Here is a 14,470-nt window from a genome sequence, read left to right on the forward strand (position 1 = left end):
TCTGTGATTATTGCATGTGTATGTGTTTATTTTGATATATGTTATTGTATGTTGGGCGGGGCCCGTTTTACCGAGCTCAGCTCGATGTCGGGCGGGGCCCGATGTCGGACGGGGTTTGATGTCGGGCGGGGCCCACTATATGTTTATTGTATGTTTGGTATGTGGTATTTTGGGAAACTCACTAAGCTTTGTGCTTACGATTTTTAGTTTATGTTTCTGATACTTCCGGTTGTAAAGGGAAGAGCTCGAGATGACTGCATTGCACACACCATTGAGATTCCGCTATATATATATATATATATATATATATATATATATATATATATATATATATATATATATATATATTAATTTGGTGTTCCCTTAGGAACAGTAGGTTTTTGAAGTGTTGGACTTTGGCCACACATATTTGAGGCATTTGTCACTTTTAGTCCCTTTAATTAAGGGTTTTAATTTTGGTCCCTTCTGGTCAATACTTGGTCAATGGCTGGTGGTGGGTGTGTGGACTCTAATTTGACGTGTCCCACTTCTCCTTCTCCACCGCCTTATTCTCCAATCGAATGCTTACACAGCTCATTCTTCACCGATGTGCCTTTGACCCACAAATGTCCATTTGCAATATCTTCATTTCACGAACTTCCAATTTTCATTTTAGTTTTCCATCTTTTAGGGTTTTGTAGGGTTGGGAGTTTAGGGTTTACACGGATAATCTTCATTTGGGAAAAAATTGGGAGCACTGAAGAGAGGCGAAGTGGTGTGTCTGCAAGTGTGCATAGCTATAAAACGAAACAATGCGGTTGTTTCCGATGAATTCGTCTAGAGAGCTTAGAAATGGAGGAAGTGATCATGCTTTGTTGTATCTCAACGTATATGATCTCACCCATGTCAATAACTACCTGTACTGGTTGGGCTTCGGAATCTTCCATTCTGGTATCGAAGGTAAACTAATTCCAAATTCAAAATTCAAAACGACTGAATATATATCATTTGAATTCGATTTCTTCTAGATTCTATTCAACTCCCTTATAATCATAGATACGTCTGACTTTCAATATTGCTATCAGATTCTGGAATTGATAAACTAACCTAATCGAGAAAAAAATTAATCTGATTCTCAACTTTCATTATTTCTATCAAAATCTAAGTTTTGATTTCAAGTTTTTGCTACATCAAGTAAACATATGTTTCTAGATCTCCATAATCTACTCCTATCTGAGATTCAACAATCAACATTACCAATTTCTACTCCTATCAAGATAATCATTGAATTGGATTCGAATCAAGTAATATCTTTTACATTATGATATGCTAATCAGTATATGACATGGAATATGCATTTGGAGCACACGAGTACCCAACCAGTGGAGTCTTTGAAGTGGAACCGAAAAGCTGCCCGGAATTTATCTTCAGGCGTTCAATTCCTTTGGGCATCACCAACATGTCTCCTTCAGAATTCTGGTAATTCATGGAGCATCTTTCTAATAAATATTATGGTGATACTTATCATTTAATAGCAAAAAACTGCAATCATTTCACAAATGAAGTATTAATGCGACTCACTGGAAAACCAATCCCCGGTTGGGTCAACCGGTTGGCTAAACTCAGTAAGAAATTATATCCTTCTCCATTCATTTATATCATTCCACTTTGAAAGATTCAAGTTTTGTAGATTTTTTTATTTACTTCGAACAGGTTCTTTCTGCAACTGTTTATTGCCTGAAAACATTCAAGTTGCAGCTGTTAGACATCTACCTGATCATGCAACAATTTCTGGTGAGATTTGATTACATTTTTGGACAAATTACAGAAATACCCTTATATTTTAGGTGGTTTTGTAGTAAAAATTGTTGTTGAAAATTGAAACAAATGAAGAATTAGATTCTGGTGATTCATCTTTAACAATGGGGAGTGAAGAAGATGAAGTGGATGATGATCATCATCATCATCTTTTGACTGAATCGAATAGTGATGTGGCAATTTTGGGATTAAAATATTTTGCATTTCAACTACAACTTATATCTTCAAATAATGTTGATTTGATATGTTGTCTTCAATTTTTCATTTGCAGGCATCAAGAGAGGTTCAGGGTAGCAGATGCATATTCCATTTGAAGAGTGATCTAAGTTTATGATCATATTCACTTCTGCATATTGATTGATAGATAAATGTACAACACAATCTTTGCAATTCGGATATATAGATTTAAAATAATCATTTTACTTTTTTGTTGAAAGATATATTTTAGAAGTCCAAAATGCCCTTGAAGTATGTGAATACCATCTGTCGGCTCATGACATGAGCACGCAAGAAGTTGTGCCTAGAAAAGTTTATCATCAATCAACAATCTCAAGGCTAGATGCCAATGGAAGATAAGCTCAACCCTTGCTAATCAATTAGAAACTGTATAGTACTGGTTCTTTTTTTTTACATTTAAATCTGATTTACTCTATGAACAGTGAGTAGTAGATAACAATAATATGACTCTTTACAGAGCTTCCCGACCCATGCAAAGCATGGGTCTCTTTCTAGTTTAACATAAAAAAAAACAATTTTTTTTCAACAGTTGATTAATGATTAGTACAAGGAAACAATTTTGATTTATGTAGAAGGTTTGGCTTAGCTTTTGAACACTACTCAAAGTAAATTATCTCTTCAAGAACAAACATCAATGAAACTTTTTTATAAATTTGAAGTTGCGCCCAGGTAAAAAATAATTGAGATTTACTATAATAATATAGAATTTATTATAGTCAATCTAAGCAAAATATTTTTTAAGATAAATTGGACGTGATCTAAAACAAGAATTCTCAAGGCTATAAAATCGAACTCAAAACTTCTCATTTTATCATTATATAATTGAACAAATAATTATTAGGGTACTTAGGGTTAATGATTCAACTTAATCAACCATCTATCAATATTTAACCAACCAAAAGAAAAACAAGTATATTTTTTCCCATCAAGGGAATGTAACCCAGCTATGATTCCACGAATAACAATGAATCATACAAAAATCTTTTTAAAGTTAATGTAAAAAAATGGTATACTCCATATCGGTCACAACCAATATGAGGGAGGTAAATCACAATATCCACAGAGCAGAGCAAGGAAGTAATGCCCAAACTTAAACACGTGAGACCCCTCGGATGGATTTTCACCTCCTTACCATGGTCAAAGTGTAAACAAACAAACTTGTCCGTTTACACTGCGACTTGGTCACAGTCGGGTGAGATTGAGATCTCACCCGACTAGACAGGCGTTTCATCGCCACCAATCAGGCACTTTTAATCTTTGAGTTCTATGTACCGCAAGTCTTTCATCCGGAACTTTATGTCGTACTTGTCTCCATATCATATTAACCGCGTCGTCTTTTTTTGGAGGGTACTGATATTCATAATGATGTGTGATTTCTTTTAGTATTTTCCACATTTGAAGCCATTTTTCTTTTGGGATTTTGCGGAGTTGTTGGACCATGTATCCGGGAACTAATGCCTCTTTCACAGAGAAAAAAATTGAAAATTTATTGTAGTCTAATTCGTCCTCAAATGGTAGCTCGATTTGGTCACTCACAATCACGGGGACACAATGGCTTACAATAGCATCAAATAGTCTGTTTGAGGAAGGAGTGTCGCCAGCTGGATTTAGACAAAATTTCGATGACCGCATCCCTTGAGATGACTGGTGCACCAAAAATCAATTCAGAACAGACAATTTTGTACTGTGTTTAGTGTGCATTGGACTGGTGTCAATACAACAAACATTGGACTACAAGATGATAAAATTATTCCACATATAGTTATATAAATAAAAACCAATAAAATTATTATATAATCGTTATGAATTATATTGATATTAAAGGAACTTACAGCTTTGATACTTTCTCCTGTAGCATAGCTGGCTTCATAGTGAACATCATTGTAACCATTTAGTATCTTTTCCAACTTAGCACGTACAATACCTTCCTGCACATCACATTATTGACAATTTAATTTACTTTATTTCTTGAAAAAGAAAGAAATTTGTTAAAGTTTGTTGATTACATACAGATTTTCTCACTGTTCTCCCACGAAAGAAAAGAAGGGTAGTACGTGAATTGTAAGGATCTGGAACATCATCATCCAAGAAAGACTCCATTACATGCATATAAGGGGCAACAACGTCTTTTCGCAGATTGGACATGACTTTAGAGTACCTCCCAAAATCTGCAACTATAAGAATGGATGCATTCACCTCTTCACGGAGAAACCTGAAAGCATTGGGGTGATGCATTGGGATTACATGATCTCTTCCACCTGTTCTTTGCCAATAAGTAGATTGCCGTAAGAACTTAAGGATGTCAACCTGTAATCACAATTCATAACCATCATGTTCAGCTCCTTGATGAGTAACAAGTTTTGGGGATTCAGTTGTACAAACTCTACTGAATGGGATTCAATCATTAATTAACTAATCTGCTTCAGCAAGACCTAAAGCTAAGAATTACAGAGTTGAAAATGGAAGATCAGAAATGATCTACCATTATTTGATCTGTTTCAGTAAAAAAGAAACATTTTTTGAGATGAAATCTAGTGTTCAAATTCAAAGTAAATCACAACATTCTTCAATTCATTTGAAGTTTTCATCTACAAGAAATCAAATCATTATGAAATCGAAGTTGAAATACACTGCGTACGATATTCATAATCAAATATACAGCTGTTTTGAGTAAGGGAGGCGTAGATCATATCATAATGTGCTTAAATTTTAGGTCACAATCAAACAGTGAGAAATAACTACAGCTATATGATTAAGTATATCGATTGATTCTTACCTGCAATTGCCTGTCAATCTCAGTATCAGGATCCGTCATGTTCTTCCCGTGCGTATTGAAACTCAATGAAGAAAAAAAAGGTACGAAGAACACGTCCGCTGCCTCCGGATCCGAAACCCTAACCGCCTCACTACTTTCAGCCTTCGAACAGTTTTCACACAATAGCGACGCCATCATCCAATACTCTACACTATGCTGTTGCTTTAACCCCGAATTTCGCGGCCACGGCGGCAGATTCCTGGATGTCACCGGAGAATTATCATCTCCTCCGGCGAATTTCCTGCTCAACATAGCAACATTAAACCTCTTCGGCAGATCATACATGAAAACTCTGAGCGGCGACCCGGTGCGGCAAGGTATAACAGTGTCATTTCTGGTAGATGATAGGAAAGAGAATTGAGATCTAAGATCAACTGTTCCAATTCCTCCTCCTAAACCTCCAATCGTGATAAAGTACGTAATGAAGATGATGCTTAAGAAGATGACGAGTGATACAACTGATTTACCAATCATTTTTGTGGCTTAAATCCAAAAGGTTTCTTCGTTTGCATATATACATCTCCAATTATGTAGATTTAGTCAAAAAGTGAGAGAGTTTGTGTGTGTTTTTGAAGGAAAGAAGGTTTCGCATAGAAGGAACGTGTGGAGAAAAGGGGAAGACTCGAGCGGTGTGTTGACGAGTCACGGTGCTTTCCTGTTTATTGAATGGTGTGCGGATCCGCCATTAACGAAGAGGATCTTGCTATGTGAGTTGTTTATTGGTGCAAAAGCAATCAGATTTGTCAAGACCAACAATCAGACCAGAAACAGAACACAAAATAGATAAAAGATAAAAATGGTCCGTTTGCCAAAAGTAACCAAGTTAGTTACTGTTAATTTTTTTTTGATGCAAATAGCCCCTGTGGTTTGCAAAACTTGCATAGATGGCCTTTTTTACTAACGGCGTTAGTATTAAGCCGTTAGGGACTTAATTAGCAAAGGTATTTTCGTCTTTTCAGGTATAAAGGGACTAGATTCGCAACATTAAACCACAGGGACCATTTTTGAAATTTGTTTGAAAAACACAATTAAAGGGCTAGGGGAGGGCTCGAACTGGAGACCTCCGTCCCCTTAATGTACCAAAGCCTTCACCAATTGAGTTGCATGCTCTTTCGGATATTTAATTCCTAAAACTAACTTATATAATATCAAATCGTTAAAATATAAACAATATATAAAGTACAAAAAACTTTTTTTTTCTAATTTTTTTTAAATAAAACAAAATGTACATTAGTTTAGTTGTATTATATAAAAAAAAAATTTTTTTTACAAACATACAATTTAGAACTTTGCGATTAAGATGAAATACGTATTTTAAATAAGATATATATCCGAATAGGTTTTTTATGTTTTTTAAAATACATATAACCGAATATGTATTTAAAAAAACGGTTTTCAAAAAACCGATTGGACCAAACCAAAACATATTCGGCCGATTTTACCTTCTAATACAGCGTAATAACATTTTTTAATACATATAATCGAAAAAATAGTTTTAATACTAGCGACCCAAAAGAATTTATACATTTTATTATGTCATGAGTAGTGTTAATTATTATTATTTCAAAGACATAAAAAAATATATTTTACAAAAACGTATTTTTTAAAAACAAAAAAATATATATTTTACGTAAAATAAATACATAAAAATACATACAAATTGTTTGTAAAAAAATATTTTTTTTATATAATACAACTAAACTAAAGTACATTTTGTTTTATTTAAAAAAAATTAGGAAAAAAAAGTTTTTTGTAATTTATATATTGGATATATTTTAACGATTTGTTATATTATATAAGTTAGTTTTAGGAAAGAAAAAACAAAAAGAGCATGCAGCTCAAATGGTGAAGGCTTTGGTACATTAAGGACATGGAGGTCATGAGTTCGACAAGGACCTGTGGTTTAATGTTGCGAATCTAGTCCATTTATACTTAAAAAGACGAAAATACCCTTACAGATTCAGTCTCTAACGGCTGAATACTAACGGAGTTAGTAAAAAGGGTCATCAGTGCAAGTTTTGCAAACCACAAGGACCATTTGCATCAGAAAAAATTAGCAGAGACTGACTTTGTGACTTTTGGCAAACCACAAGGACCATTTTTGTAATTTTGTCTAGATAAAAGCACCCCGAGCATCATGTTTCTATGATTATTATAGGGGAAATCTTCAAAAAAAGTCTCCATATTTACAGAAAAGTTACACTTTAGTCCTAAGTTTTTTGTTTTAACGAAAAAGTCCTGAAAACCGGTAAAAATTTGCAGTTTCACCCTTTGTGACCGGTTGAAACCGGTACCAAATTAATTTGGGACTATTTCCTAAACTAACCCAAAATATTGGGACTTTTCTGTAAACAAAAAATATTAGAACTTTTCTGTAAACAAAAATATTAGGACTTTTCTACAATCAAAACTCTTACTATTATTATTATTATTATTATTAAAAATATAAATAAGTACTAGGTGAACGTCGACGTAGCAGATCAGTTGATAGTTGTAGGAGGGATACAATGGGAAAACGAAAATTCGTTCTTTTCTTCATTTTGACATATTTTCTGCTTTAATAATGAAGTTCATCTTGGGTTGTGAGTTATAGTTGTCCCCTGGATTTGATTCAAAATTGGCTAGTAATGCATACCAAGTGTTCGATCATTGGTTAAGAGTTACAAATGGACCGAATTAGTTCTTATCAACCATTTCATGGATCAATGCATAGGTAATTGATTTTGAATTTAAAATTAAGATACAAACCAAAATTTGTTTATTGCAGAATATATTTTACATATTCTGAAGGTATGATACGATTTTTAGCAATAATATTCTTTAGAACGGATTAGTATATTTGTTAGCTTATGATATATATATATATATATATATATATATATATATATATATATATATATTCTTTTTAGGTTTTAAAGATGTCATAATCGTTGTGGAAAAGAAAGAAATATGGAAAACAAGAGTGTATTTAATACACGTTTTCCATTGTATCCCTCCTACTACTTATTTATATTTTTAATAATAATAATAATAATAATAATAAAGGTTTTGTTTGTAGAAAAGTCATAATATTTTTGTTTACAGAAAAGTCATAATATTTTTTGTTTACAGAAAAGTCTCAATATTTTGGGTTAGTTTACGAAATAGTCCCAAATTAATTTGGTACTGGTTTCAACCGGTCAAAAAGGGGTTAAACTGCAAATTTTTGCCGGTTTTCAGGACTTTTTCGTTCAAAAAAAAATCTTGGGACTAAAGTGTAACTTTTCCGTAAATATTTGGACTTTTCTGGAGATTTCCCATTATTATATACTTGTATAAAATGTTTTGGTTACAACTTATTTTATAAAACTATTAAAATTTTTTTTTTAAGTATCAACAAATCCAATTTATTTTATAAAAGTATAAAACTATGTAATGTTTTTTAAGGATCAACAAATCTAATTTATTTTATAAAAAAACTATTTAATTTTTTTATGGTATCAACAAATCAGAGTTATTGTGTAAAACAATAAGGAGATTTTAAATATGTTTTCAAAGGGCAAAGAACTACTTCGTCTGGAGCAATTAAGGTTGCGTTTAGTTGCGAAAAAAATTGGCCGTTTTTCGGAAAAAAAAATTCAAGAAAAATGAGAATTTTTAAAACGAGTTTAGTTCATCTATTTTCCTAAATTTTTCACGGAAAATTTGTTTTCTAAAATTATAAAGAAGTTGAAAATTTTTGAAAAACCGATAATCATTGTTTTCCATATTTTTCTGATTCCAAAATTTTTTAAAATATAAACACACCCACTCCACCCCTACTCACCTCTACCTACCCCTACCTTTACACCCTCAACCCACCACACCCCTACCTACCCACACCCACCCCTACAAACACACACACCCACCCAACACCACTACCACAATCACTGACCTACCATCACCACTACCGACACCGCCATCACCACCACTGCCACAATTGTCGCCACCACCACCGTCGTCTGTCATCACCACCACCGCCGCTACCCCGCTGCCTCCGCCACCACCACCACCACCGTCGGCATCATCGACACCACCACTTCCTCCCGTCGCCACCCCCACCCCCTTCCTACCACCGTTTTCTAAAAATGAAAACTTATAGAAAAAGACACATTTAAACATGTTTTCTAATTTTCTAAAACTGAAAATGAAAAATGAATAAGTTTTAAGTAAACGCGTTTTCTAAATTTTCCAATGAAAAATGAAAACTGTTTTTCCGTAACTAAACGCAACCTAAATTTCTCAATTTTATCTTACATTTGGTCATTTGTTTGAGCTTAAAGGCGCTTGAATCTCGTTCTTTGCCTCAGAAAATCGGTTGTCTAAGAACTATGCAAGAACAGAAGTTGAAAAGAATATTGAGAGTATAGTGTTCGGATATTATAGTGTTTTGGTCATCAGTTGTCACATGTCTTAAGGTTGCAAATCCCCTAACGAAGATTCTTATGTGGGTTGATTCAGATTCTAAAGTGACAATATTTACCAAGCCATGGTAAATGCAAAGAAATAAATTAAAGCAAACTTTAAAGATGTCCAAGCAAGGTATCTTAATATTTAGTTATTTACATTTGTTTGTTTGTTTATATTTTTATGTACTAATTTAAATCAACTTCTCATATTATTTTTTTGTATAATTTTTAGGTATGAAATGATTCATAAGATCATTGATGATATATGGTACGATTAACTAAATAGGGCACTCGATATGACGAGTTATTATTTGAACTCAATGATGCAATATAGCCTTATTTTGAGAATACACATTGGATTAAAGGTATGTTTTATATGTCCCTGTAAACAATTTGTTGTAATGACAATCTAGCAAAAACAATTGATTGTCAATTTGATCGATTCATAAATGCAAAAGGACTATTAGGTGTTAATGTAGCCAAGCTAACTAGGAATCAAAAAAACTTCAGTTGATTGGTGGGATTCATATAGAGTTGACACATCCGAGTTGAGACAAATTTGATATGAGAATTTTGAGTTTGACATGTTCTTCGTCTGGTTGTGAAATGAATTGGAGTGCTTTTGAGATGGTAACTTACAAGTATCAACATTATTGTTTTATTATATTATTGATATTGATTTTCAATTATTTGTTTATTTTTTTGTTTATGCACATTCTAAAAGAAGAGGTCGACTACATCAGCGAAAGATAAACTATCTTGTATATGAGATGTACAGTTTGAAGCTAGCTAAAGGGTAGAGAAGAAAAAAAGTACAAGGAAAAGAACATGTTTTAATGGGAACTGACACGTTGAATCTGAATGATGTGAGTTTTGATTATGAGTCTTTTAATCATCATATAGATGAAGAGCATATTAAATTTAATACTTTTAAATTAAATTTTTTCTTTAATTCAAGTAAATTTTTTAAAATATAAAAGTGACAAAAAAATTAAAAACTTGTTACCGAATATATCTTAAATTATTTATAACATTTTTATTTATTATTTCATTAAAATAACAAAAGTAAAAAAAATGTTCATGTCACATCATCTATTCATTAACACACACTTAAAAGCTCCATGATAAAATGGATTATTTCATTATTTGAAACTTTACCACAACTTGAAAATAATATACGTGTGAAACTTACAAATACTTAACATAATAATAAATTTTTGAAAACTTGTAACAATTATTGTGACTTGACTATACGCTTGCAATAAGTCAAAAATTTATAGATATAGTATTCCAAGCTTGCTTAAAAGACACAGAAAAGTTTAAATATTGATGGGAAATACAACTGTCGTTTAGATTTCGTTGGCTAATTTTGACTTTATTTTTTAAAGTTATATTTTAACAAGCTTAGACAGTTAAAGTCCGTTTAAAATTCATAACCTTGTCACCCGGCGTCCGTTTCCGACCGTCTTTATATTGTTGAGCTCCTATTAATAAGGTATTCAATTCTCATTTAGATTGTTTCGGCTAATAATCGACCGATCTGAAATTCGATTTTTGAGTTCTATACTGCTACGCTGAATCTTCGAAAAATCATAACTTCCTCTAATGAAGTATGAGTTGGACGTTATCTATATGCACACTCTTGGTTTAACGACTACTACAAATTTCGTTTAGACCACTTAGGTTAAAAAGTAATTTATCAAAAATTTACTTTTACGATACGCATAACCGTGCCGGTTTAATCGTGAAACTTCAACGGGGCATAACTTCTTTGTTATAAGTCGGATTGGAGCTTTCTTTATATCTCCAAAATCCTTGTCACGACTACTTCGACTTTATTCAAATATATTAGGTCTAATTATTATTTTATTTTAGACGCGTATTTTATTTCTATTTTATTATATCGTTATAAACACATATATTGCACACAATTTACACATAAATCACATAATACTCAAATATTTCTTCCTTCATTACATCAAATAGGTTACAATTGTTGACCCTAACTATTACATCATCTTATTAACGTTTAGCGAGAAACACGGGCGTTATAAGATCACACCACCCAAATCCATCAAGACATGAAGAAAAGGACAAATCAAGAGATCTAGTAACATAGCAAAGAAAATGTTGGATCTTGGACACTCATCAAGGTCCAAAAAATATCCTAGCTGAATGAAACGATGCTTTCCAAGTAACAACCACACCAAGGGCCTCCTTCTCCTTCAAAAATCACCACAAAGCACCAAGAATGAGCTCACAACTTCAATGGAGGATAAGGTTAGGGTTTATGAGTTTGAGAGGGTGATGGAGGTTGAATGATCACAAAGCCCTAGCCTTAATGTTCTTTATATAGGACCTAAATCCCGAAGTTAGGGTTTTGCACTAAAAACAGCTACCACGTCGTGACGCCTATGGCCACGTCGTGGTGGGTCATTTAAATCACGCGGTCCAAAACATCCCACCACGTCGTGGCCATCCAAAAAATAGAAATTAATACAAAACTTGATTCGTACCTTGAACGAGTGTTACAGATAATCCATGCAAGTGCATAAAGTTTGGAACTTTATCACTTAGGACATTTATTTAGACCAGATCTGAGAGTTGGACGTGGTGTCCTTATGAAATAAGCACGTAATGGAAAGTTTGGATTCAACGTAAGTACATAGGGCATACTTATGGCTATGCAGTGCGTAGCCTTGTTTTGTCCCGTAAAAGCCATCTGATGCTCTACGCAAGGCATAGAGCTGTTACGCATGGCATAACATGACTGATGTTGACTTTTGACCGTTGACAGACTTTGACCAAGTTTGACTTTAGGTCAAATAGGGTAGTTTGAGTAGGAGATTGAGGCTTGGTCCCTATTTGATGTTTAGGTAATCTGTAGAGCAAATATTTGGAGCAGTGATCGGTTAAGCTATCTTCTAGACTTTAAAGTGAGTTTTCCTCACTATACTGGTGGGTCGAAGGCACCAATGCTGGACTACTAGGTTGTGTTATGTATCCTGGTATATAGGATGTTGCTATATTTTAATAACCTGTTAGATTGGTAGAATTGTATGATTACTTGTACTTGCTGATTATTGTTTATCGATTGCATTTGTCGACATATTTGTGGTGGGGTTGAGGCGGGAGGCCAACAAACCGTGGATGAGTGGGTTGATGTGGTACTGCTCCGTGCGATAGACCAACAAACCCTGAATGGTTGAGTTGACGCTATAAGCCAACAAACTCTGGATGGTTGGGTTGAGGCAATATGCCAACAAACCCTGGACGGTTAGGTTGAGGCCTTGGGGCAACAACCCCTATATGCATGTATTATAGTTGTTATTATTATTGTGTGGAGTATTTTGGGGGAACTTACTAAGTTTTGGCTTACAATTGTGAATTTTAATGTTTCAGGTACTTTAGATGATCGGGAGAAGACAAAAGTTTGATCGTACACATTATCCTACGAATTTTTATGATTTAAGAGATATTTTGATACTCTGATTTTATGACTATAATTTGGAAACAATGTTTTGTATGTTGTATGGTTTATGAAAATGGTTTCTGAAAAACAAAATTTTTTTATCATGATTTTTGAGATGTTGCATTATATACTTAAGAATGTTACAAAACAAGCCCTCAAGATTATAATATTTTTTTTCCCTTACTCATCATATCTAACTCCAATATTTAATTAATTTGTGTTTAATTATCTTATTAAGTTTGTTATTTTCCATAAAAAAATTGTTTTCACGAAATGGCCCGAAACTTATATGTCCAAAATCAAAATGTTACAACTTGGTTGACAACCAAGTCCAACTTTGGAATGGGGGACTTGATGATGTTTATCAGAACACATGATAAAACGACCACATAAATAGTTAGAACCTGCGAGCACGACGAGTAGTTACTAGACCTCACAATTCGTGTCTGCGCATTGTGTATACGTGTGCGACACGAATTTACATGACACGAATTTGACAGACACGACACACGACACAAATTGTAGAACGTGTCTTGGGAATCAAACACGAATACAACACATAATTAATATGTGTGACGCGTGACACGACACGTATATACACGTTTTTAATCGAGTTACACGAAAACACAGATAAACACGCATTTAATTTGTGTCTATATGTGTATATACATGTATTTACGTGTCACGTGTCACATGTTTATACGTGTCACATGTTGTATGTTTATACGTGTCAAGTGTCAACACATTTAATTCGTGTCTTTACGTGTTTAAACAGGCAAATTCGTGTTTAACACGTGTAAGACATGAAATATGAATTTAAAATTTGAATCGACACAAATAGCCACATAATACTAATTTCTACAACACATTCATGGAAAACTTGTGTCATGTTCGTATCATGTTAATCATGTTGCGTATCAAATTTCCGGGTCTAGCTGTTACCGTCACATAAAAGACCTCAAGTCTAACCAACCATAACCGTCACATGAAATACTCCAAGTCCAACCAACCCAACTTCCTTATGAAGGACTTTAGATTTAGTCAATTGTAGCTATCATATATAGGACCCCAAAGCCTTATAGTCATAATCGTCATATATTGATCATTTACGCTAGATAATGTGCCAAACTGAAACCTCTTAAATGCCTTCATACAAAACATTAAATAATGTCAGTCTAATCGCTATGACAAAGCAAGATATGCATTTATGACGATATATCATTATAAAGACAGTCTAACTATAATACTTACCAGAATATAAATCATTTATGGGAGGGTACACTTGCCACACCCAAATAAGGAACTCATTGGGAAAATGCACCAACACTAAACATATATATTTTCTTTTAAAGAACCGTTTCTTCTCAAATAAGACAAGTCTGGTAAACCCTATCACCTATAAAGGTCTTAAGCAAATTCTTTATTTGAGGTAACATCACATTCTTTATATCCCATATTTTCATTCTCACTACATTCACTAAATTGACCATCTAATCGGAATCTTGAAATCAACTCCGAGACCCGGATAATAGTTTGGTTTAATTGTCAGGTCGGCTGGACCTATACAAGTCAATAGTGCAAAGAAATGAAACCACTCTAATTAGGTCTAAAACAGTGGCTATAATTGGTTGAAGATGTGGCATCAGTTCTTGAAAGTAAGGCCTTCTTGTATACACACCACGAGAAGGCTCGTGGTGTGTATACACCTCATCATCTTCTTCT

The 14,470-nt window shown here is 33.6% G+C and overlaps 1 protein-coding gene and 1 pseudogene across 2 annotated transcripts; one reads left to right on the plus strand and one right to left on the minus strand.

Moving 5' to 3' along the window:
• Positions 1-558: 558 nt before the first annotated feature.
• Positions 559-2,186, plus strand: LOC145133219 (deSI-like protein At4g17486; annotated as a pseudogene). The gene is made up of 4 exons (XR_013718480.1): positions 559-939; positions 1,317-1,604; positions 1,693-1,773; positions 2,069-2,186. The product of XR_013718480.1 is annotated as a deSI-like protein At4g17486 (transcript).
• A 707-nt stretch (positions 2,187-2,893) lies between these two features.
• On the minus strand, positions 2,894-5,622 carry LOC145132714 (Exostosin family protein). Its single transcript, XM_079067609.1, has 4 exons — positions 4,811-5,622; positions 4,045-4,341; positions 3,867-3,962; positions 2,894-3,678 (listed from the first exon to the last, which is right to left on the minus strand). The coding sequence occupies exons 1-4, from the start codon at positions 5,321-5,323 to the stop codon at positions 3,262-3,264; spliced, it is 1,323 nt and encodes a 440-aa protein (XP_078923735.1). The 5' UTR covers positions 5,324-5,622; the 3' UTR covers positions 2,894-3,261.
• Between the last annotated feature and the right edge of the window lie 8,848 nt (positions 5,623-14,470).

This window comes from Lactuca virosa, chromosome 8 (assembly GCF_052849685.1).
Source record: "Lactuca virosa cultivar CGN04683 chromosome 8, Lactuca_virosa_CGN04683_v6, whole genome shotgun sequence".
NCBI classification, from domain to species: Eukaryota; Viridiplantae; Streptophyta; class Magnoliopsida; order Asterales; family Asteraceae; genus Lactuca; species Lactuca virosa.

Coding starts and splice junctions, on each gene's coding strand:
- LOC145132714 (XM_079067609.1), bottom strand. CDS start 5,323: ATGATTGGTAAATCAGTTGTATCACTCGTCATCTTCTTAAGCATCATC. Junction 3,963..4,044: donor GGAGAACAGTGAGAAAATCT/GTATGTAATCAA, acceptor TGTGATGTGCAG/GAAGGTATTGTACGTGCTAA. Junction 3,679..3,866: donor CAGGAGAAAGTATCAAAGCT/GTAAGTTCCTTT, acceptor TTGGTGCACCAG/TCATCTCAAGGGATGCGGTC.